Genomic DNA, 26,269 nt, shown 5'->3' with positions numbered 1-26,269 from the left:
TTTGCATCGCAGCATCCTTTACATTATGATTGGAAATTATTTTTTGCCATAATTCTTGTTTATTGTTACATATTTCAAATCTGGCAAAAGTTTAGCAATTCTTTATCCAGTGCTATCATTATCTCATTTTTTGATGTTTTGCGACTTAGTCCGGTCTGACTTAACACCGACCACTTGTCCTTGTTTTCTATATTTATTCTTTGATGTGTTCAATGCAATTGTTCCCATTTTTTCTATTTTTATTTTTTCATTGCATATATAGACCTGTGCGCCGCCGCACCACGCCGCCGCCGCCGGTGATTTTTAACGTACGCCGACGCCGAACGAAAGACCGGCGGCGCGCCGCCGATGCATTTTTCCCGCGCCGAAAATTCGCGAACTCTAAAATTGTTGACTCATAATTTTATCCACAAATCTAGGAACATAGTCTATGGACCGAATATACGACGTTAACTGATTCATGATTTATCACATCTTGATCATTATTTGGTATTAGTGGTTGTCAATTGGATTACAAAATTAAAATAATCTTGATATTTTCTCGAAAACCATTACACGACACTCGTTATATAGTTCAAAGATCCATTCTTGCTTCATCAACTGGTTATGATTGTGAGCATATAAGTTTCAATTAACCATTCGTGTGCGTGAAATGGTCCACAAATTAAAATAAAACTTCCACTTTCAAGATATATGTGCCTGAAATTTACGATTATGTGCCTGATCCTAATCTTTGCACGTAATTAATTTCACTGGAACGCAGTATATTATTCATTGATTTTTTAACCGATTCTTAATTCCTAATATGCTACACGATTCACCAGTCGAGCCCGTGAAACTGTTCCTGATGTAATTCATGAAGTAATTAATTTTCCACATAATCTTATTATACTTACGTAATCAATTGCAATGAACTCAGACTATTATTCATGGATTATTCGCTCTGCTTTTTGGTTTTGAAATTTCTATGTGAGCTATTGTGTACAACTGCTAGCAATCAGTCTCATAGGCACGAGCATTAGATACAAAGACATTACTAGGACATGTAACCCTGTTATTCCTTTGTTAAAATTCAGAGAAATGTTCGGAATTAAATGAAACTGCGCTGAGCAAAATACATTACCTAGCCACAATTCATGTCCGTGAAATTATTTTGAAAACTATAAGACGCATGACTCTGTGTAAAAAATCCAACGGTAAGCTCAAGACTAAAATATCACGATAACACGACGAGAATTTACGAAAATCGTTGCACGTCGTTAAATTCTTGACTGTTTTAGTCAATAAAGTTAATACAAATCAATGTTTCATCGAGTTATGAATTAGAATCATAAAAATATTAAACATATTCAGACACAACCACCTACTAAAAATTTGAGTATAATGTCATCTTTTTTTGCGTGAACTAGTTTTATGAAAACACAAAAATTATTTTCAATACGAGGTTTATTTATAATTGATTGAATCGTGACCTATTTTAATTTTTTTCTCGAAGAATAGTTGAGAAAAGTGATCTTGACTTTTCGCGACGCTGGTGCACAGATGTGGCGATGCAGAGGGTAAGATTTCTAGTCTCATAAATTATTCATCGTGTCATCTAGCCCCACTCAAGAAAGATTTTCAATGTCAGTTGCACCAGCCCGGTATCATAGACAAATAAGACGAAACACGAAATGAATTTTCATCACTCGTAGAAAAAACGGTCGATTTCGATTACAAATCGGTGGCGTTAGTGAAGAGATTTTGACACAGAGCTAAATGCGTTACTTAATTTCCGCACCCACCCGAAAACGTTACGGTCTTTTTAATCTCATGCAAACCAAAACAAACAATATGGGCTGGAAATGTGAAATTCATTCTTGTCGAAGTGCCCAAGGTGGGAGTTGTTCACAACCATTTTTTTAAGTTACAACACGATGCCGATCGGTGAGTAAGCACATAACAGAATGTTAGTAATTTAATTGATTCGGTGTATCGAATGTATACAATGGATTAGAATTTGTTGGTCTCCGGAAGTGCTGGAGAAATCAGCGGGGTGCAGGTGCTACGAAAACTAGAGATACGCTCAGACCATTTTCAATCAGACTTGTTTAGTGATCAGTTTCAACCTAACAGGAGCTAACACTTCAAGTCGTGGAATGATTATGATTGATAGTAACTGTATATTTAGGTTTCGTCAGGGTGTAGAACTGTATGATTGCAGCACATCGAGCATACTTTGCACTCAAGATAGAAGTAGATCGCACGTTGTAAGGAAATGTAGTGCCAGGGAATCGTATTCCTTATCATTGTGGCGATTTTGTACTTACAAGAAGTAAAAGTAAACACCAGCCTGGAAAATGAAGTAATGTATCTACCTTGAAAGGTGTTCTTACACGATCATTAAAAGTGACATTTCTGCGCAGTAATGCCAATAATAACGCCTCGTGTTAGGGTACCTGATATCTGCGGGATTCTAAAAGAGCGACGGTAAACAACCCAGGGACAACTTGACAGATAGTGCTTGTTTCATATATGCACCACCGATTTGATGGTGGCGCTAGTATGCGTTCTCTGTATGAGTACCACGAACAACGAAACGAAAAAGTTTCAAGAGAAAAGCGTGTTTCGTTACGTGTGTTATGAACGCCGTCAATGCGGCTAGAACAACATTTAGAAAAAACTGATTCCAAAATATGACTAAAGAAAACCGTCAGCAAATTTGCATAAATCTTATTATATATTTAGGTGGAAAACGTTGTTTTTAACAACCGGCTCTCTTCCTTCCTAAACATGTTTTGGTTTTCTTGTTGTGTGAAGTTTGAAATCGTTAAATCATTGGTGCTTTTTATCTCGAGAAATGTACATGAAAAACATTTTGGCCAATGAAAGTACATCACCACCAAGCTTAACAATTCGTTTTGAATAGAATTTGTGTTTTTATCAGAATTCTAGTAGCAAAAAGAAATGGTAGAAATGCTTAAATTATTTTCCACAGATATGGAAAATCATAAATGGGATGCGCCTTTTTCAAATTTTGCTCCATTCGAGCCGCCATGACATCACCAAATCACCCCAAAATTTGCTTATGAATTCAATATATGGGAGCTGTCAATTGTCCCCGGGCTTACGGTAAAGATGACTAAATAGAAACATAAAAACAATGAAACGACAACAACAATTAATTTCCTCAAACAAAACAAAAACTGTTTTACCGTTGCTTAATTTCCCAGATATAGAACAATAAATAATTATTATGGGTCATTGAAATACAGTCGTTACTCTACATTCTTCAAATTTGTCCGTTGCAATCATTATTTCATGCGAAGTCGTAGTATGCGACATCGACAATTTTTCTATTTCGTTCTTCAGATTTTACAACTGTAAAAATAGTTCCACCTTTCATTTATTATCTTGCATTTGGCAAGCAGGGTGGGCACTATTGGAGCATCAATTGAAAAAAAATTGATATGGTTGCGAGAATTACATTTTGTGCAATGTGTTAATAGATGTCGCTAGTACATCGTGGGCGATGATTTTTTTAGATTTTCTTTAAGCTGTAACGTTTGTTTGTATGTGCTGTGAAGTCTGTTATAATAGAAACCGAAATTTTGGGAAAGGAATTGTACTGTCAAGAATTTCTTTTCATTACATAAGCGTCAATATTCGTCACGCCGACACACGCCGGCGCGCCGCCGCCGATAGAGTCCAACGGCGTGACGCCGCCGCCGCCGGCCAAAAATGTCGCTTACGCCGCCGCCGATTAAAAATGCATCGGCGCACACCTCTATGCATATATTCAATTGTTAATTAACCAATTTAATATTTTTGGTCCAGTTTTGATTACTCATTTCAGTTATATTTATTATTTTATTTTTATCTATTTATCCCATTTTTGTTCTTTATTATTCCTTCTATTTTGAACCTATATTAATATTTTTCATATTTTCCAGTTTTCAATTTTTATTTTGTTACCAACTTTTACATTTCAAACATTTTGTATTATTGTTATTTCTACGTGGACTCACGGGATTCATTTTGTGTAGATATTTTTGTGGCATTCATTTTTCTTTCTTTTTCATTAAAGATGTGGAAGTAAGCAAACTGAACAAAGTGGACCGTTAAAAGTGGCCAATTCGTGAATTCCCGGCCAAGCGAGTAAAGGCCAACAAAACTACGTACATCTCCCGACCAAAACCAAGCCGCACCTTTGGAAGCCAAGAAAAACTTTTTATGACTTTCGCCGCATTTTCCACACCGTGTCTTGTTTCTGCTATGGGTAACTGTGTGGCTTATTGGTTACAGCGAAGGCAGTTTATTCCCCGCGGCAGCCCCGTTCAAAAGAAAAAAATGTTCAGAAGAATAGATTCGCGAAATACTCGAAAAAAAATTGTTTTCTTGTATTCCTCGATTTCTGCTGAGTGCAATTACTTGCATACCAGAATTTTTACTGACTGAAACAAAGGGTTCTGGAAGGAGCCCTTTTTATTTATTTTATTTTATTTTATTTTCGTCAAGCATATGCAGACTACATAGAATGGTATTACAATAACCAACCAATAGCCAACCCCATATTTCATAATTAAGGCCCCTCATGGTGACTACACCATCAATCTCTACCGCCAGAACGGGTACGTACTTCTTCGTACATGGTCGAGTGTTGTTTAGTTTAATCACGCCATATATCGTTGATGTTTAATGTGTTTCCAAATAGCCACCAACTATTATCATGGCATTTTCATTTTCACTTACCCGCGCTATGTCCGAACTTTCGTCAGTACGGGTAGAAATCATTCTGAATTTGATTACCCACTGGAGAAAAAAGTGTTGCGTCGGCCCTGCCTCCTGCCCCGGAAGACCAAGCCTAAGCCACTGCATCGCCAAATTTTTCAACATAAGTGATGAAATCGATACAGACGCTCCTCCTGGGGCAATTAACGACGACTAAGCCTCGTACTTCACTCACCGTGAATTGCTCCTTGGAGTGATGTCAGGCTCAGAGAAACGACAGCGCCGAGGGAGACACGAAGTCACTCTTTTTTGTCTTTTTTCTTTTCTTATATAAACAGAACATACAGGAAATGTGCATACGAGTTGAGTGAGAGATAAATAGGAGATAGGAAAGAAGATAGAAGTTTTCTATATATATATATATATATATATATATATATATATATATATATATATATATATATATATATATATATATATATATATATATATATATATATATATATATATATATATATATATATATATATATATATATATATATATATATATATATATATATATATATATATATATATATATATATATATATATATATATATATATATATATATATATATATATATATATATATATATATATATATATATAATATATACAAATCAAAGCAATACACTAAATACGCGTCGATTTCTTTTTCTCTGCAAGGAATCGAAAGTTTTACTGTACTGTCAAAATCAAATTGAACGATGATCTGGTGCTGTACACGAAATGATATTAGAATATCGCTACTATTATTCTCATATTGATACGCCGAGATGAATAAATCTAAGAAGCAGAAAGTTGTGTTTCGGCTAAATACATATTCAATTAACTGTAGGTCTTCCCGCATTTATGATGGCCCATTTCACTGAAGGCGTAAATTACACTTAAGCTTACGGGCAGTTATCTTTGCATCATAGCAAACACATGATACAGATAACGCTCAATAAATTGGCCCGATAAAAAGAAGAATTTTGTAGATCAACGATGGAGAACTTTGGAGATCATTGTAAAACCGTGGAAAGCTTCGGAGAACATCGAAAAACTTTGTAAAATTTTGGAAAACTTTGGAGCAGATTGAAGAATAGTGGAGAACCTTACAGAAGCTTGCAGAATCTGGGAAACTTCGGAGAACCTCGGAGAGTCTTGCAAATCATTGAATAATACTGGTGGAGATTGGGAAAACTAGACGAACATTGGAGACTTTTGGAGAAACTTGCAAAACCTTCATTGGATAATTTTGGAGAACTTTTGCGAACGTTAGATAATTTTGAAGTACATTGAAAAACGTTTGAGAAACCTGAAGAGTTTTGGAGAGCCTTGGATGACCATGCAGAGCCTCGGAGAACCACTGCTATTAAAGAACTATTGTAGGATATTGAAAACGAAGAACCTTGGATGATATTGGAGCCCTGGAGAATCTTGCAGAATATAGACGAAAGAGGGAGAACATTGGGGAAGTTTGGAGATCGTTTGAGATTATTAGAGAGCCTTGGACAAGGGGTGGGCGTAGCGTAGTTGATATATCGATTCATAAGAGATTTTTCTAACCCAAAGAGGCGAATGACCTTAAGAATAAAACCTCTATAATCGAAATAAAAAAAGCTTGGACAATCTTAGAAAACCTTCAAGTAAAATCTTGTAAAACCTTCGAGATCCCTGGAGAGTCTTGGGGAACATTGAAGAACAGTGAATAACTTTGAAGAAGATTGGGAACCTTAAAGAAACTTTGAAGAACAATAGATAACCTTGGAGAACAGTAGAAAACTTTAGAAAATCTAGGAGAACTTAGTGTAAGCTTGGAGAATGTCGAAGAAGTGTGAGAGTGTTGAGATACTTGAGACACCTTGAAGAACTTTCAAGGACCCCTGAAGAATCTTGCTGATTATTGACGACAGAAGGAGGCTTGGAGAACGTTGGGGAACGTTTGAGAATATCACAGAACTTTGGAAAACCTTGGAGAATTTTGTAAAATCTTGGAGATCCCTCGAGAAGCTTGCGAGAGCCGTCGAAAACCTATACTGAAGAACCTTGGCGAATTTGGGCCACCATAGGAGAACCTTAGATATCCTTTGAAATTTGGCCGTCTTTGGAGAACATTTTGGAGCCTTGTAGTCCTTTATCAAATATTGAAAAACTTCGGAGAACCTTAAAGTAGCTTGTAGGATCGTGGAAAATTTTGAAGTACCTTGTAGAGCTTTGGTGAACATTGAAGAACAGTGGAGAATTTTGGAGAACTTTAGAAACTGTTGAAGAATGATGGAGAACGATGAAGAACCTTGGAGAACCTGGAAGAACCTTGTAGAACCTTGGAAACCAGTGAAGTGGAAAACAGTGCAGAAGCTTGGGAAACCTTGGAGAACACTAGAGAACCTTGGAGAATATTGAAGAACTTTGGAGTACCTTGAGAAACCCTCAAGAGCCTTGGACTACTTTGAAGAAACTTTGTGAATCTTAGTCCATTCAAAAACTTTTGAGAATGCTGAAGAGTTTCGGGGAGCCTTGTAGTGCCTTGCAGATCCATAATGAACCTCGGAATACCTTTGAAAGCCTCGAAAAACCTTGAGGAATCTTGGAGAATCTTTGAGAAATTTTCTCATATTTTAAATGGAACTAAAAGATTTAAAATACAAAGTAAACCCTTTCATTTTGAGTTATTGCCAGAAAAAATACAATAACTCGGTAACGGTTGAGATTTGATGATGTGGTCGGTGATAAGTTAGACCGGACCAAGTGACAAAATATTGATTTCAAGAAAATCGAGTTTAAAGTTTTAATCGAAGCATTCTTTACATTATGATTGGAAATTAATTTTTGCCATCATTCTTGTTTATTGTTACATATTTCAAATCTGGCAAAAGTCGAATGTAGCTGACGAAATTCTTTATCCAGTGTTATCATTATCTCATTTTTTATGTTTTGCGACTTTGTCCGATCTGACTTGACACCGACCATGTGTAGAACGATTTTTTTGCCAAACTATTCTTAACCATGAACGCCACACTCTGTGTCTGTCCAAAAGGATCGAATCGTATGCTAGATGCCAACACCTTTTTTAAAGTCAACATGTTTGCAATAAACATAAAAACCAAATCAAACTAATCTTAGAGAGATATCCATTAACCTCCATCCAACAGGCTGCTAGTTCTAGTCACTATTCTCCCTACTTTACACGAATCCATCAATCAGTCAAATGTGTGTATTCTCTTGGTACAACTCCAAATCACTCAGAGCCAGCGAAAAACTCATTCGAAACAACACTCAAATGCAGCACATCCCAACACGGCACAACATTTCACTGCCGCCACCAGAGCGGACACTAATATGCTGCTGCTGCTCCTTCGTAATGATGCTATTTTATGAGTCGCCACGCCACTCCATGACCACCGAACGTGATGCTGCCGCTGCTGCTGCTTAGCCCAGCAAAGTCCAACATCAGCGCAGTGACACAGTGAGATGCAGAACAAGGATCTCAACACAGTTGCAGCTCTATAATAGGACACCGACACAGGACGAGAGAAAAAAAAAAGCGCAACTATCCGTACCCGGGTTTGCCGGGAGGGGTAACTTTGTTGTCTTTCCATACAGTGCTGTTCCGACAACTATCAACCCGGCACCCTTTCAACCGCCCACCAGCCAACCAGGAAGATTGCACCGTTTGAAGCACGAACGCCCCAAATGAGTTCATGAATAGAGCATTAACTAGTTTGTGTTTATTTATATTATGCTGTTATGCCTTCTTTTGTCTCGACTCCTTCCCATCCGGCACCTCACCGACGAAAAGGCAAACGGCAAATAAGAAAACGAGAAAAGCAGTTGCAGCAAAACCAAAACAACAAAAAAAAAGATCGACGACATACGAGATAGAGAGCGGACAAAAAGCCACTTGATGGGCCCGACCGAGATGTGAGTTCGCCCATTTAGAGTCGGGATGTAAAATGGGTAACTTAATTTGGCGTAATGTTTTGCAGCTCTGCTGGTGCGCTTCCCCACTTACATGACATGATCGTGGTGCATCTTCTGCTAACGGGACGGAGACTCTTCCACGTCTAACCCTACTATACACGGAGTGGATGCAAATGTGTGCATGTGTTTGTTTACGATAATGGCAAAGTCGCGAGCTTCCACCACCCTCCTCGGCCCCGTTGTCCCGGTTGTAGTCGTCATCAACCTTCCGCTCCAAGCCACGCCAATTCTAGTGGGCCAAATTGTGCGCTCAAACCGAAACGGGGTGGTGGTAGTTAAAATGTTAATGAAAATCATATATAAAGCATTCCTAAATCAGTTTTATGGTGGTAGTTTTTCGCCACCGAATGGGTGCTATTTGGTGGAGGGCAATTGTGAGAAGCTTCCAGCACCGGATAGTTTTTGGTTGGTGTCGGGGGAGCGGAGTTTGTGATGCTGTGACTAAACGGAGCTTTATGGGAGGAAATTTTAGTTGGCGCTGGCAGTTAGTAAGTTGAAGACGGAATGCAACATTTTTTATCTACAAAATTGGTGATCTGCAGGGAAAATGGAAAAGAAAAGGAGGTGCGAGAGAACGAGAAGGTAGTTTGTGGTGGTTTTGAAGGAGCAGCATGGTTCGTATCTAAATCATACGCTTTTGACATATTCTTTCGTAACGTTTACAACGATTTGACGAATCTTCATTCAACAAATATGTTATAACTTTGTCAAATGAACGCCTACATCAAAACTAATTACAGATTCGGAAAGTAGACTAAATTTTACGAAAGATTCAATCAACATAAACTGAATTTACTAGAATTTGATGATTTGACTTTTATTGAAATACGTTGAAAGTTCTAATTTGTCACGCGTTGTAACGTCACGTTATATTATCGGTCGTAGAACAATCCTCTTCCAGTATATTTAGTTAATATTGATTGAACCTTTCGTGAAATTTTGTCTACTTTCTGAATCTGTAATTAGTTTTGATGTAGGCGTTCATTTGACAAAGTTATAACATATTCGTCGTATGAATATTCGTCAAATCGTTGTAACGTCACGAAAGAATGTGTCTTATGTTGTGCGGATTGAAGCAGGGTGATGCACTTTTAATTCTACGGTTTACGATTCCTATCGTTCACTCTTCCTATAAGGATTTCTTGATTTTTTTTAAAAAACGTCTCTTAAACGCTACTATCCTTTTTAAATTTTCAGTTGTTGGGGTCAAGATTGTGAGAGTTTGCTTGTTAAACACACTCTTAGAAGAAATGAAACTTACATTAGACGTGTACAACGTAGTGACGTATTATTTTCTGATAGTAGGATTTTGCATGATCTCATAAGTAAAATTAAACATTGTGACACTTTTGTTGTAAAACTTGCATATAACTAAATGTACATTTATGTGAATCGGGATGCTCCGTTTATTCTTTTGCTGGGCATCTTAGATTTCTTATGAATTATTAATAAGATTGTTTGCTCTGGATACCAGTTGACCTAGCCTATTTCGAATGAATGCCAAGATGATGGCCTCCGGATATCTCAGAACTGTAAAAACCATCATCAATATGCCTATCATTTAATATACGGTCAATAGACCGCGGAAATTGTTGATTGACGCCATTTTTAAAATTTTAAAAGAGTGCAACCAATCACTAATATGGATATTATTTGAAAAGATGTGGTTAGTAGATGACGATATTTGATGATTTGAGTAATTTTGAGATTTCCCCACTCAAATGACATATTGATTTGAAAATTATTTCAAATATCAATTTTCATCGCCTACTACTACTCAAATGACGCTAATTTTCACATATGTTTCTAATGTTCTATAGTCTTATGGTAGCCATCATGCATTTAAAATGGCTTCAAACCTCGATTTCCGTCATCTGCTTTCTTCCCATTTCAGACGACGCTCATCTGCATATACGTTTGCTATATTTTATAGTAACCAGAAGTGGCCATCTTGAACGTATTCTTCAAAAATGTATTAAAAACCGATTTCTGGAACCTTACTTACTTCTTCCTTTCAAAAGGCATCCATATTTACGTAGTTCTGAAGTATTAACGAATTGAATTATTAACGCAAAAATGGCCTAAAATTGTCTCCCCTCCTCCCCCCTGTAACTAAATTCTCGCAAATTTATATATCGACCCCTCCACTATTACGTAACAAATTCCTTGAAATTTTTTTTTCTTCAGTGAAAACCTGTTACATAACGATCTAGCATACTCCCCCTTCCCCATATGTCACAACATGTCACAATTTGTCGTACCATCTCACCCCCCTAAAAGTGTTACGTAATTTATGAATGGTCCCTTATTTGGTCAACAAAAGTAATTATTTTGTTCCAAAAAATGGCTTCGATGTTACATTTTCGTCATCTACTGCCAACCCTCCATATTGATAGCATATGCGTGCGGAGTCACTTTCATTGGGGAGGTTAATCATTCAATTATTCTTTTTATTTCATTCTGATTGTCATAAAGTTATTTTTATCGATTTTGTTCTCTTCTGCCAAACTGACAGCTAAGGGCAGTGAAATATATGAAACTGAAAGAAAAATAAATAATCTGCGCTCCAGATATTGGACCAGATGACCGACTTTCCATCCCAGTGTTTCAATTTCATTCTGATTGTCATAAAGTTATTTTTATCGATTTTGTTCTCTTCTGTCAAACTGACAGCTAAGGGCAGTGAAATATATGAAACTGAAAGAAAAATAAATAATCTGCGCTCCAGATATTGGACCAGATGACCGACTTTCCATCCCAGTGTTTCATTTTCAATACATAAATCTTTAAATTTCATATATTTTGTTTCAATTTGCCGAAAATAACCAGTTTCATGTGTTTATGGGAAATAGAGAAAATTTAGGCCGAATTACGAAATTTATAAACCTATTTCGCAAGATAATATTTACAGGATAGTTAAAAATTTGCAGCGCATGTGCAATTTTTAAGAAAGGCTTCCAGAACTCCTGAAAATTGTTACCAGGAGATCTGATTCGGATTTAAGAATTCTTATAATTATTCATTTATTTTGGATGGCTCAATGTGTTAGCTTAACGGAACCGGGGGTCTTTTTTTAGCCTACATGTGAAAAATGAAAGTTAAACAAGCGACTCGTGGTGGGTGTTCATCGGCTCTTGTGCATCATGTAACTAGCGTTTGGGCGGTGAGACCTTCTGTCGTGGCAGGGAAACATTTGTTTCCACATCATAAGGATCTTGGGAGTCATTTACGTCATTATCATGTAAGCCTCTCAAGACAGGTGTCTTAAGAGTATACTGTACTTCTTTCGGAGAATTAAGATAGCTTAACCCTTTCATGCCCAACTTTTTTCTAGTTCATGTAGGCTTTCAATATTATTTTTCCTTGAAAACAGTGAGGTCAAGCAACACGAAAAATCTTTTTTCATAAAAATAGGTGCTTTCCTCGCAGTGCTAGAAGCTGCTCAATACAATTCTCTTAAAATATTTACAATAGCCCAATTGCGTGGAAAACTTAGCCAAAGACAGTCTAAATTGATAGGTTTTATCAGTTTTCAATAATATAGCAACATAACGAAGATATATGAAAAATTCATATTCAGTCGTTAACGTAAACTGTCTCTGGCAGCACTGCTTCATCGGAATCCAATCAGACTAATTGCAATAACTTCAGTTCTAGAGCTGAAATTAGTAACTATTTATACTCAAATGAAAGGTAAAAGTCACATTTATGAGCCTTACTTGTTTTTGTGAGAAAATCTGGCCTCAATCAAAAGTTATAGCTGTTAAAAATCGTTGTTGTTCACAAACAACATGGGCATGAATGGGTTAATAATAATCTCAATTAATTTCAAATTGTAATCGCTTAGTTTTGGTAAATTTAAAATGCAAACAAAGAAATTGATGTTGTCAACCTAAGGCATATGTGCCGGGTCGAAAAACCATCTGGGTAAAAAAGGTCCCGAAGGCTTTGTTTTTAGCTCATTCGCTAATGTTGCTGGCTATTGATATGGAGGTATCGGTCGCGTAGCTTTTTATTCGTCATTGATTAGCGTGGTTTCCTGTAATATACCAGCTGATTATAGAAATTACAACGTATTTATCCGTCCTAATTATGTGCAAAGCGTGGTGTTTTGTAAAGTATGGATAGGTAGGTAAGAAGCACCATTGAAAATATCTGTAAAGTAGTTTATGCATGCATCATCGGCAAAGGATTTTACTTCTCCGAAATGTATTTATCAAAACTATGTGATGTAAGATCATGTAGTCGAATCTCGATTTTACCATCTTCCATATACAACAGGCTCTTGATTCGAAAACTACGCCATTCTTAATCACGTGTGTTAAATTGCTCTAAAAAATTCAATTTTTTTTGCCTTGACCAATTTATTGAGCCTTTTCAGTAACATGTGTTTGATACGATTCAACGATATCTTTCGTAAGCTCCCATTTTCGCCTTCAGGGAAATGGGCCATCATGAATCTAAATGCGAAAATACCCAAGGTCAATTGCCAATCTATTTAGCCGAAACACGACTTTTTGCTTCTCAGATTTACTCATCTCGGCGTAGCACCATGACGAGTATAAAAGTAAATTCGTCACATCGTTAAACACATATATTGACACTAATCTGCTCAGAAATTGATTTGTTTTATGAATAAAAATATTTTTTTCTATTTGAGCAAATCATTCTTGTCTGTTTGATTACAGGTTTGTTTTACAGCTCCAATCAAAGCTGTTGCACCTAAAGTATCAAAGCCCTACGGATAACGAAGACGTAAAGGTTTTTCGAAAATCAGAGGATTGGAGCGCAATTCCGAAAGCACTTGAGTTGAGTGTTTAAAGAAGATACAGGGGTGCTGTTGAGTGGATTTCAATTCATCAATCCTTTCTTTTTTTTTTCGTGATTTCTGATTATCTCTCATTTTATTCCATAATGAACAAAAATAGAACGAAAGACCGCCACACACTAAAAACATGCAATCGAAACAATAATTCCAACTTATTGACTTATAGAGTCAACTAGTTGCAACATTTTAGTCGCCCTCCCTGATTGCCTATTGATGTCTGTTTGCTGGATCGTCACGTCGCTTTCAAACTTTCATTGAAATTTATTGGAAACAATAGAAAGGCATTAAAATTCAGCTGCTATTTGCAACATTAGGTTCATTGTGATTGATTGACCTATCACAATAGTTAGCTCTCCGGAAGTCGCGCTTGTGGCCCACTGAACGAGCAGCCGCTGGTGCCCTAACACGATTTCGTTAGATTTTCAGAGCAGCGTGCACTCAGTGCACTAGCGCGACTGCCGGAAGGTTAGTCCTACTGCTACTGTGTACGTTTCTGCATATCCGCAAAGTTAACAATATATGAGCGTATTTAATTCCTGGGTACATGAACTTGCATCTCAGTAAAACCGCTGTTTTACCACTTCTTGCCAAGTTTGCTTTTACAAGTTTTGGTTGCTTATTGGTCGATTTCAAGAATTATCACGGTTTTCCGGATGAGCATTGATTTTGGCACGGAACGCATTTATCTTATAAAAATGAAATTGAGTGTAGATAGAAATTCTATTGTATTGACTGAAATGACTCGAAAACAAAAACTGTCTTCTCGGCTATATTGTTATCAGTTAATTTAAATCTGTTTTTGCCTAGCATGTTTCGGTGAGATGCCTGGTGTGTATATTAAATGTACAGTGCACTAACCTAATACGGAAATTCAAATTGTGTATAATTTAAAAAGTTGCTTTAATAACCAACTTTATTCAAACCAATAACTACCATTATCTAGTCATTGCGCGTGGAGACTTGTTTACTTGGTAGGAAAATATTTTTTCCTTATCAACAGCGTCTTGGCGATTGTTCATTTCTGTCTCAAATACTTTCGTGTCATCATTGTGGTTTCATGTTCCTTCATGTTCGCAACATCTGATTTCTTCCTTGATTCTTACCCTCACTGTTCATGGGTGTGAACTGGCTCAATGATGGTGCTGGCTGTTGAATTCGAGGTACTTGACGCAACTTTTGCCGTCAGCATAGCCTGAAAAGCTGCCACAAGTTTGACACTTGTTTGTGATTCAGACAAATGGTATTGGAGACTGTAGATTTGCAAAGATGTAGTATGTGTAATAATGCGGTCGCATCATGTTTCGTACATGTAGGGTCAAGTAAAATCACCACAAAAATACCATTTGAAATACAGGAACGTAGTTCCGACATGTGTCTTTCGCAATGAATACCATTTCATCCAAATTGCATATGAATCTTGTAATGAACATGGTGCAAGTAAGTGGTGTATGGTCTTGTAGGAGGATCTTAATTATAGAGTTGTCAGACACAACCACGCAGGTAAGGTGAAAGTTCTCCGTGAAGATTTCTATCAAATTTAATGAAGTCACTGCCAGGGAAAATTGTGCGGTCGAATTCGGGTGCGGTTTTGAAAACGAAAACGGCGAAGGTGGGTCGTAATGGTAAGTTGTTTTTAAGGAACTCGGCCAATTTGGGTGCTGTCGTCTAACTAAGCAGAGTGATATTAAGGAAGGGTAGACCATTTTAGACTTTATAATGGGATACTAAAGGCACCAGATCAGGTATTAACAGGTCTGTACCATGCTGAATTATTTGATATACTTTTAAAACTCATTGTAGCGGGAAAGTTAATTTAAAGTTTGAAATATTACTCCACAAAAATGATTAATGAATCCGGCGGATGGCACCAGTATTTGTGGCTTCCTTGCCACGATAGCGACCTGTCAAGCTTGAACACTGCGTGAAAATATCGACGATGGAGACGAAACCACAGCAAACTTTCCGATAAAATGCTGTCACTTTGTGCCGGCAGACTTTGCTCGGTGTAGCAACAAAAGCGCGACGCAACGGTTACTAGTGAGTCAATCCCTCTGCCTCAAAGTTTTTTACTCTTCGAGTCACCATACTTTCCGGAGACCTTTTCCGCCATAAGGGAAACAAAATGCTTTTTTCTTGTGTCAACAAACTTTGTGAATGTGGTCGGGCATTATTCTTCGAAGCTCACTTATGTGCTAAGTTTGCCAAACATTTTCGTGAGGGTAAACTGTCAAAATTTCGTAGCCACCCTTCTGTGGATCACTAACCCAGCTCAATCGGGGCTAGGGGAAAATCAATTAACCGCTTTGCTCTCTTCCTCGCGGAATAGTACTACTACTGCTACTGAATACCATTTCATCCAAATTGCATATGAATCTTGTAATGAACATGGTGCAAGTAAGTGGTGTATGGTCTTGTAGGAGGATCTTAATTATAGAGTTGTCAGACACAACCACGTGTTACAATTTAGGCAAAATGCCTGTTTCGCCTGTGCCAATTCGTCGAACACTATCAGCACTGAATGCCTGACACCGTAAAAATGGTTAAAAATAACTTCTGTAAGCCTAACCTCCATTTTCACCGTTAGCAAATTTTTCTCATCGCGTCAACAGCCTTCTTAATTGACTGGAGCACCACTTTTTGCTTTTGCGATACATTCATCTCGCCAGATCACTACAGCAAGAATTAAAGTAACAGTCTTTTTTGTTCTTCCGACGAGGAACACAATATCAAAGTAACTATTTTTGTTGTTCGCTTTGCACTGGCTCGGGTAGAAGCAGAAAGCACACTGAGTATCGTGACCGGTGTCTTTGGTGGTTCGAAAAAGCAATCTACCTTAACATTTTCGGTCAATCTAAGCAGGATACAAATTAATTAAGAGTCACCGATAAACATGCTTTTATTTAATTTGCATTTCAAAAATTTCCTGGAGGTAGGCGGGGGATTTTCCGATCAGAATTAAATAACGAAATTATATGAGAAAACAATTTGCATGAGAAATTGTGTTACTAATCTGGTATCATTAATAGTTAAAATAACAGAAAATTATAACAAATATTAACGGGTGATATATGTACCAAATGTTTCGATTTCATTAACAATCAACAGCGTAAAATGAGCTCCTTTTCATCCTGAACATCACGCATGACTAGGAATTTGCTCAGGAACACAAATTGTGTTTCCATTCTTTTGGAACTGGCGTCAATCCTGCACTAGCTTAGTACGGTCACTAAGTTAGTGTCGGTTTCTGATCGAAACGCAATTTCTATAACTAATTTAGATATAGTTTTCGTAGTCTTCTGTTATGATATTCTGATTGGGTGAGCCCCCTAGCCCCTTCTTCGGCTACGTAACTGAGCACCGCCCCCTCTCTTGCGCATTTTTGAAGCATAGCATGGTCGCAGGAAGTAATCATTTTGAATTTTAAAATGGTGTCAATCATCAATGTCCGTCATTTACTACCACCACAATACTAGTGGGATCCAAAACAATGCAGTTGCGAAGTGTTTAGAGATTACCGACATCTTAGGTTTTGCTATGGCTTGAATCATAAATGTGCTTTATCTAACAACTGTTTAATTTGCATTTTTCTAAAAGCAAATATTTTCGATAGTCCCAGAATATCACCTAAAACCGCATTTTTGTTCAAGAAACCAACACCTTCGGTCATACTTGTCAGATAGGAATATCGATTTGCGGGTCATTTATAAACCACCTCAACCAGAACCACATTATTAAATGTTCTCAAATGATCGATTGGACCACAAGTAACACTACGTTCTGTCTGACTTCAATCCGTATTTGTATGTATCATATATATATATATATATATATATATATATATATATATATATATATATATATATATATATATATATATATATATATATATATATATATATATATATATATATATATATATATATATATATATATATATATATATATATATATATATATATATATTTCTTTTTTTTATTTCATGCAAGGAAGCTATTTGCATTTCATGTAAGGTTTTTTTTCAATTCAATATTACCAGAGTACTTGAAGTTTTTGTGTTTCTTAGTGGGACTATATAAACAATATAATGAAATCGGGCCGCAAACAAAGTTCCTAAACTAATAAATAAAACCATTTTAAGCAGAAAATTCCCAAAAAATTTTACGCTTAATTAGCTTTAAAGTGCTCAAAGTTGGCTCACCGTTAATCTCGATTTGAATATTTAATTCTTCTTCTTTTCCTGAAATCTAACCAATGATCCGTCTCCAAAGCCCCATTTGAATAAAATTCTCAAAACCCAGTTCGGGAATAGCTGAAAAAATCCTCCACTTGCTGGGCAAGTAGCACCTCCAACAGTAAGTAACCAAACCTGGCAAACAAATTGCTAATTTGAGACCACTTTCGGCAGCCAACCAGCAGTCCGTTAGCCCGTTCCGTGTAGAACGTGAAACTTTCGCTGTCTTCCGGTCGGTCGGGGCCCTCTATGCACAGACTTTGCAATTCCCATCTATCTTACGTTCACCGTTCAAGCGGCAAAGGTAAATCGATAGTATAAACCACTAACGAAGCAAGAGAGAAAGATAAAAATGAAAGAGTTGATTGCAATGTCGAAACTTTTGAAGAAAAAAAAACACAAGAAAATGATTCGGCCTCCTTTACGCTCATGACCCCTTCAGGGCAGCAACAAAGGGAAGGCGAGTGCAGCGGAAAATATCTAGAGCACAGGGAAAAGTTTGGCACTTTTCCTTGTGGACGCAGGTAAGGTGAAAGTTCTCCGTGAAGATTTCTATCAAATTTAATGAAGTCACTGCCAGGGAAAATTGTGCGGTCGAATTCGGGTGCGGTTTTGAAAACGAAAACGGCGAAGGTGGGTCGTAATGGTAAGTTGTTTTTAAGGAACTCGGCCAATTTGGGTGCTGTCGTCTAACTAAGCAGAGTGATATTAAGGAAGGGTAGACCATTTTAGACTTTATAATGGGATACTAAAGGCACCAGATCAGGTATTAACAGGTCTGTACCATGCTGAATTATTTGATATACTTTTAAAACTCATTGTAGCGGGAAAGTTAATTTAAAGTTTGAAATATTACTCCACAAAAATGATTAATGAATCCGGCGGATGGCACCAGTATTTGTGGCTTCCTTGCCACGATAGCGACCTGTCAAGCTTGAACACTGCGTGAAAATATCGACGATGGAGACGAAACCACAGCAAACTTTCCGATAAAATGCTGTCACTTTGTGCCGGCAGACTTTGCTCGGTGTAGCAACAAAAGCGCGACGCAACGGTTACTAGTGAGTCAATCCCTCTGCCTCAAAGTTTTTTACTCTTCGAGTCACCATACTTTCCGGAGACCTTTTCCGCCATAAGGGAAACAAAATGCTTTTTTCTTGTGTCAACAAACTTTGTGAATGTGGTCGGGCATTATTCTTCGAAGCTCACTTATGTGCTAAGTTTGCCAAACATTTTCGTGAGGGTAAACTGTCAAAATTTCGTAGCCACCCTTCTGTGGATCACTAACCCAGCTCAATCGGGGCTAGGGGAAAATCAATTAACCGCTTTGCTCTCTTCCTCGCGGAATAGTACTACTACTGCTACCCCGATGCCAGACACCGTCACCGCACTTTCGGCGACTGAGCGGCGGGCGATCGACCGACTGCGACTCAGAAGACTTCAAGAAAACTTGCGTCCGTCTGCGGTGCAAAATCGGGAAACCGCCCCACAACAGCATTAAAATGTCATTTGGAACAGCTGGCGCGATTCAGTGTAGTCGGTCGCGACACTGTCAGTGTCGTGGGTTAAACTGGGGGTGATTTGCCACCTAGAGCGAGTCGCGCGTAGAGAAAGGATCAAGTTTAACCAGTTGCGGACGGAAGTGTGGGTGTTTGCAGTGTATGCAGAGAGTAAAGTAGTTCATTCAGAAGTCGACTGACGACCGGCGACGCCAAACGGTGACAGTTAAGAAGCAAGTGAAGATTTATTGATTCCGTCCAGCAGAGGGTTCGGTTTGCGGCTTGATGACTTGGTTGGGAAGTCTGAGACCGGGGGTATTTTTTTCCTTTTTCCATTGAAAAACGGTAATCGATCAGTGGTATTTAATACTCGTAATTACCTTGGCTACATGTAAGATTGCAATTTACTCTTTTATAATTGTGTAGTTTGCGATCAGCGAATCGGTTCAACTGAGAACGCCTCAATCAGCGGCCATCTTGGAAAACGCTAAAAGCAGTTTTTTCTCCCTCCGTTGGAGAAATCTTCATGAAAAAGAATCAATTTATTTGGGACATTGGTAGAGTATTACTGATAGATTTTCAAGAATATTTTTACAACAGTGTGAGAAAAAACTGCTTTTTCGTTTTCTATGATGGCCGCTTTTCCAAGCTTTCTCAGTTGAACCATAACGTAACTTAACTTTTCCTGTTTGCAAGAGTAGCATGACCGTGTTCACTGTAATGACATATATCCAACTCTTAACCCGAAGTAAACATAACCTTAAAACCATACCACAATGCGGCGTTATCCGGTTCCAAGCTTACCGCCATTGATGTCGCTGAAACGAACCGCTATAAATCAGTTTCGACAGTAACCGATGCCAATTCGTCTAATGTTTCACTGTCAAGCGACATGCTTTCAAATGATTTGCATGCAAACTTCAAATTACGAAAGAAAATGTTTCAAATAACCCTGTTGCCATACCACAACAGACGGAATAAACTGCGGTATCAATCATCGGCTTTGCTTTATTCCATTTGCGTCTTCCTGCTGCCAGCTTCTCGCAGCCATTTTCAAATCTACATAAACTGGAGAATCTTGAGCAAACAAAAACATTACATCGTATATGCTTCAACAGCTTCTACCACCTCCCCCCAAAACAAAATCAATTTATCACCGGAACTTGAATTGAATTTTGAATTCACAGCTACTTGCACACTGAACGCGCGGATTTCGTTTCCAAAGCTTCTACAAGGTCTCGTGTTCAATACTGTCGCTAAAACTCCTACACACAACGATTTGAGTGATTTGCATTCGGAATCAGGATGCACCGTTACTTGAGCATAAACCATACTTGCATTGACTGCAGAACCACCTCCACCAGCAGCAGTAGCAGAAGCAACCCTCCGATCTCGATAGCGAATCTGCGCTTATGGCAAAGTCGGTCTACCGAAACTCTCTGCAGCTGACGTCGCCTCGTCGGTGGGACGCAATCTCTTCCTCCCGCTTCCGGGGATCATTTGCCCGATTATTGATGATGGTCTGGGAATGTCGGGATTTGGCGCGGGGGTGTAACCTTTTTCCCTCCTACTGAGCGAACGCAATCTCACTGTCAATTTGAATGATGGATTGAGAGTTTTACTGGAAAGTGCATGATCTAAATGTTTGGCTGGATTCCGATGCTGTCAGTTTGACGGAGGAAGTGAAGCAAAGTGTGGATTTCCTTCCGGTGTTTGGCGGAGCGGCTTTAACGGGTGGATGGTTCCCGTTTTGGTGTGGTTGGAACGAATCGGGTTAAAGATGCTGCTGCTGCTACCTTTCGGAAGGGAGTTAGTTTCGATGCAAGATTTTCAATTGTAACATTCACGAACAAAATTAACAACAGTTTCCGCATCTCGTGTTGCGATAGGAAACGGGTGCTGGGGTGTTGAAGTGCGGAATTCCCGGAAGACAAACATTGACGTTTCCAGGATGGCGGCAACGTGTTCTCCAACAGGCGGTTCTCGCACCGCCAGGGCCTTGATTGCATACAAAGAGAAACCAAATTGTAAACCTGGTGCAAATCTCACTAATTGCAGAAAGTTGCAGCAAAAAACTCGTTCATTTTCCGTCTCACTTTCCGAAGGAAAACGCTAGATTCTCTTACAGCGGAGGCAGCCACAGTCAAGTAGCACCGCTTGGCACGTACACATTGTAATGCTGGCTTTTGTTTTACCACCGCCGGAGCTCGGAATCATGACTAACTACCAGCCCGGAAAGCACGCAGCATTTCAGTGTGATATGGCCTACACAAACACTCAGACAGGCAGCGTACAAATTGCCTCGTTCGCGAGTACCCTCGCATCGCATCCATTAGGCAATGAAAGTCTGCTCCGGAGCGTATGAATTACACGAGGCAATCTATTGTTTTCGTTTCGGCTTTGTCAGAAAGTCGAAATGAAAAACAAAATCGAAATTAGAATGGAGTTGTTGTGTTTTTCTCTTGTTGTTGTTTGTTGTAGCTGATGTTGTTGGTTCAAGCTGCGCCGAACGAGCGGAGCTTTGTTTGTTTCTTGTCCTTGACAGTCGGGCTGTCAGTCTGTCTGACAGGACAGGCAGTCATTCGGTTGGTATGAATAACATGTGGATCACAGTTATCTTCAAAAAAATTGCAATCTTTATCTTTGAAATTAAGTTGACTGTTTTCTATTTTTTTAGGTTAAGTGTATGACTATCCACTCGCACTAAGGCAAAATAGTTAGTTTTTGATTATAAATCAGTTTGCAGAGCCAATCACAAAGTCTGGTCCACTTGGCATGAAGACATATTTTTTCTTTTTAGTGCGCTGATTTGGAATGTTTTATTAGCGATTTGGTTTTACACGTGTTTCAGTAGTGAAAATTTCGTACGGAAATGAGCAGTACTGTAAAACTTGTAAACTGGACAGAACACGAGAATAGAAAATTGATCATTCACACCACTGCCGCAAACCCGATGTTTCTAACATGAGAAATGTTCTCAAACGGTTACGTGATCGAGAGGAGTGTGACCTGAAATGTTACCGGTCGTAGTACCGCCCTGAGAATCAGGCAACCAAACAAGACGTCACGTAGCGTTTCTGGAGGTCTTGCAGACAGAGCTCTCCCAGAATGTCATTCGTGAGACTTCGATCACCGAGCGCTTCCTCGGATTTACACACACGTGGTTCCTACTACATCACAATCAGCGAAGATTTCAAGTTTCTGCTGGAGAAATCCGCAATCCTCAATTGAGCGGATGTGATTAAATATGTTGAGATCGTCTACGACAGACCGGCAATGAGTTTTCAGCATTATATACGCGTCATGGAAGTAAAGCAAAAACGTCAACGATTTTAAGTAGCTTCCCTGGGGTGCTTCTGGCTTAGCTTAGCTTAGTTGACCGCCCATGAGTTTCCCGTGATTGATCAAAGCCTGCTGAAATTGCATATTGAACCAATTGTATAGTATGATCAATAACGTAGATGGCTAAGCCCATGCAGGACAATTTTGGGATGGGAAGGAATGTTAGTTCAACACTTTTGACTATTATGACCGGTAGGGAAATGAATCAGGATATATCTTGGTAGATATTGTGATTTGTCTAAGTATTCAGGCGCTTTGTCTTTTCATTTTAGATCAAAGTTTTCAGGAGTGCAACCTCAAGCAGAAACAATGCCGTTCGAATAGGCATTTTAATTTTAATAATCTATAGACAATATGATCTTAGCAATATGTACGAAAATGGTTCGCGATCAATTTCTAATAATTCGAAACGAACAAGTTGACCTCCGAACAGTCGGCCCTCGGGAGTATTGATTCTTATTAACACTTCAATTCATTTCCAAAGTTTGCAGTGCAAAGCAAGCGTACAAAAAGTTCAAAAGATATCCCAAATGACGGCGAGGAAATTCATTGCGAAATGTTAATGACAAGATGGCATCTCCACTCTCCCTATCAGACACGTTTTCATAATTGCGTTAAATGCCAAATTCCAAACAACTGGATAATTTTGAAGAAAGGACCAGGAGTGCGATTGTATGAAAATTTAGCTTCTGCTGGCCTTACATTTTTTGGCAGAGTGAAGTACTGGAGGGCATAAGTAGTACAAAGCTAGTGTCAGACCTTCAAGAGACCTCAAAAAGTCACTTTAGGAGGTATTCGGCAATGTTGATTTGTCAGCAGACGGTTCCAGATTTAATGAAAAACTGGCTTATTTTGACACATCTACAGATCGCTTGCCAAACAGAAAACCTTTTGTGTAATTCAACAGCTTCATTGTAGGCCAATTCAAAAAAATTTCCTGCATGAAAGTTTGCTTTTATAAATACTGTTTTTAAACCAAATCTTTGAAAGTTATATCTTGGCGTAGAAGAGCCGGTATATTAATATATGCTGTTACTAAGTGTAGAATTAGACTTCATTCTTTACGGCTATCGTTGGCGCACGATCGTACACAATCGGGAATAGCGAATCAGAAAAGGAAACTATATGTCAGTTATTCACTCAATATAGAATGGATAGAGGCTATAATGCAAAACTTTAAGGTCCGTCCAGGATAAGTCTTCGGCGCGAATCAATATCTTGACCTAGGAACTCCTAGTATGTTTTAGTCGCCCCTTAGGATATGAGAGCAGGTTCCGAGTGGTTCTATTCTTAATTTATTCCAGGATAATTATTAATACCTTACTTATTTCCCTTTTTATGAACTGGAAATATGTTCGCAGATTTCAAGCAAGATGAAGAAATACCATTAGCGAGGATGTTGTGAAGAGGATGAATCTCCAAAGCTTCCATTCTTATCATGTTTAAGACAAAAATAAAGTAAACACATAAATATTGCGAAAGTCAAATAAAGAGAAACTAAGATGAATCGGTGAGGCGAATCTGTCCGTAGTAGTTGTAGTCCGAATTGTACCAGAATTCTAATAACGCCATTTTGAATACGTTGAAAGCTTTTAACGCATATCTGCAGGTTAACAGAATTTTTCCCCATCGGACTAATGCTTATTTAAGTCATAGGAACAGATAGCCTGCCATACAAGATAATTCTTTACGAATTTCGACAGTTGAGTATGTTTTAAAAAAATCTCTACCACCTTTCCCCTTCCCGTCTACGTGTAATATTCCTGTCCAAGAAGCAGTTTAAAGTCTTTAGTTCCTGGCAGTCGTCAAACGTTTTTCAAAGAGTTTAAATACTTATTGTCTTTGTGAGAGGTGACTTGGCCACAGTGAACAATTTCGCCAACTTGCGATTGGTTTAATTTGGCTGTCACTTCGACGTATTTTCACAACTGATGTGTTAAAATCAAACAGTAGGCATACTGCTACACACATACATTTTTAAAATGGGCGGTGTGCAGTTACGATGAAAAAATGCACCAAGTTTAATTTGAACAATTTTTGATCGTAACATGAATAAGAGTGCTATTTACAGGTGATTACTAAATTATGGTTCGAAAGTCTAATTGGAAAAGAAAGCAAAACAACAGATCGTCGCTGTTGTGCTATCTTATGACAAATGCTATTTTGGTGTAAACTGCGTTAGATATGCTGCATTACTTGTCCAAAAAATCTCTACAAAGTGGCGTTTACAGAATTTTGACATTCTGCTGGGTTACTGAGATACAGCGAGAAACGTGCTGTGAAATTTTTAATTTTTTGCTTTAAATGACTGTGTCTGGGGATTGGCTCAAATTATCTTGACGTGTAAGATGTTTGTATATGTAAAATTATCTGAGAAACACAATGGCATAATCATTTTCAAAACAAACATGAACGTATTGGGAGAAAAATGCAATTTAAGTTTTAAACTGGAAATATGCTCATATTTGGCAACACTGTAACCAATAATAACTATTTTTTCTAGATTCCCTGACTCATTTCCTTCAAAATGCATCTCATTTATTGTTTATAGACCAAATTAAGCCAAAGATATGAATAAATGTTCGGCTTCCAGTCTTTGAAATATTTAGCAAACGGAATATTTACTTATCATCCGACGTTTCGGCTACATGTATTGCACCTTTCTCAACAACGATAACACGGTAACTAGCTTAGTAAGTGTTCAGGTTAAGCAATGTTTCTTGTAATGTAATTTTGACTGAGTGTAACGTTTTGTAGATTCCTTGAGAAAGGCGCAATACATGTAGCCGTCGTCGGATGATAAGTAAATATTCCGTTTGTTAAATATTTCAAAGACTGGAAGCCGAACATAACCCCTATAAAAAGAACTCCACCAACAGTCGTTAGTTTTCTCACAAAGATATGAATAAAAGTTAATAATTGATGACTTTTTTCTATGGAAATTTTTCATGCACGATTATGACCCGCCATACAAATTTTGTCATCAATACACACCTATGACACGTGTGAGTACGACTTCTGTTTACATTTATAGTTAAAACTCGCAACATAGTCAACTGATCTTCGTAATATTTGAGAGATTAATATAGAATAGATAGAAGCATCAATTGTCATCTTTGAATTGTTTAAACCATTTATTTTGTAGATATTCAATCTCAAACTTTAAAAATCGTTTTTCTCGTGCAAAATGGCGCTTGTCATAAGATAGCACAACAGCGATGAGATGTCCCCACAAGCGGATCGTCAGAATCGAACTCCTCCGTAGCCAAGACAGCATAATAGTTTGCCGTAAAGAAAGGTATAGCTCTCTAGCATTTATGCAAAAGAACGCTTAAAGTGTCTTATAAAGGAACGCTTTAGATTGTCCGGACGCTGTTTATATGCGGGGCAGAAATCCAACAAACCATCAATTCCATGCTTCAGTAGGTCGACATATAAATAATAGCATCAGTGACCACACCGTCGATCTCAACTTTGTGAGCAGGCAAGTAGGTGTAGTAGCCCTTCATAAAATACTTGTCCCCTGTAATGTCATTTGCTTGCTTTAGGTAAGATATTACCATTCTAAGCTTATCTGAGCAATCTTTCGAGCTATCTGTCGCGGTTGAATATATCTGCGCTCTTTAGAATACGCAACGGATTATCTTTGAT

General features: G+C 38.1%; 1 protein-coding gene across 1 annotated transcript in view; it reads left to right on the top strand.

The window, feature by feature from the left end:
• The first annotated feature begins 7,743 nt into the window (after positions 1-7,743).
• LOC131688342 (RNA-binding protein Musashi homolog Rbp6-like) overlaps positions 7,744-26,269 on the top strand; it is a 174,180-nt gene continuing 155,654 nt past the window's right edge. The window contains exons 1-2 of the mRNA XM_058972546.1: positions 7,744-7,783; positions 8,251-8,263. Coding sequence (XP_058828529.1) covers positions 7,744-7,783; positions 8,251-8,263 — 53 coding nt within the window. The remainder of the gene's footprint in view (positions 7,784-8,250; positions 8,264-26,269) is intronic.

The sequence above is a fragment of the Topomyia yanbarensis genome, chromosome 3, assembly GCF_030247195.1.
Source record: "Topomyia yanbarensis strain Yona2022 chromosome 3, ASM3024719v1, whole genome shotgun sequence".
Classification (NCBI taxonomy): domain Eukaryota; kingdom Metazoa; phylum Arthropoda; class Insecta; order Diptera; family Culicidae; genus Topomyia; species Topomyia yanbarensis.
Note: the sequence above shows the minus strand (reverse complement) of the source record. Positions and strands in the feature narration are given on the sequence as shown.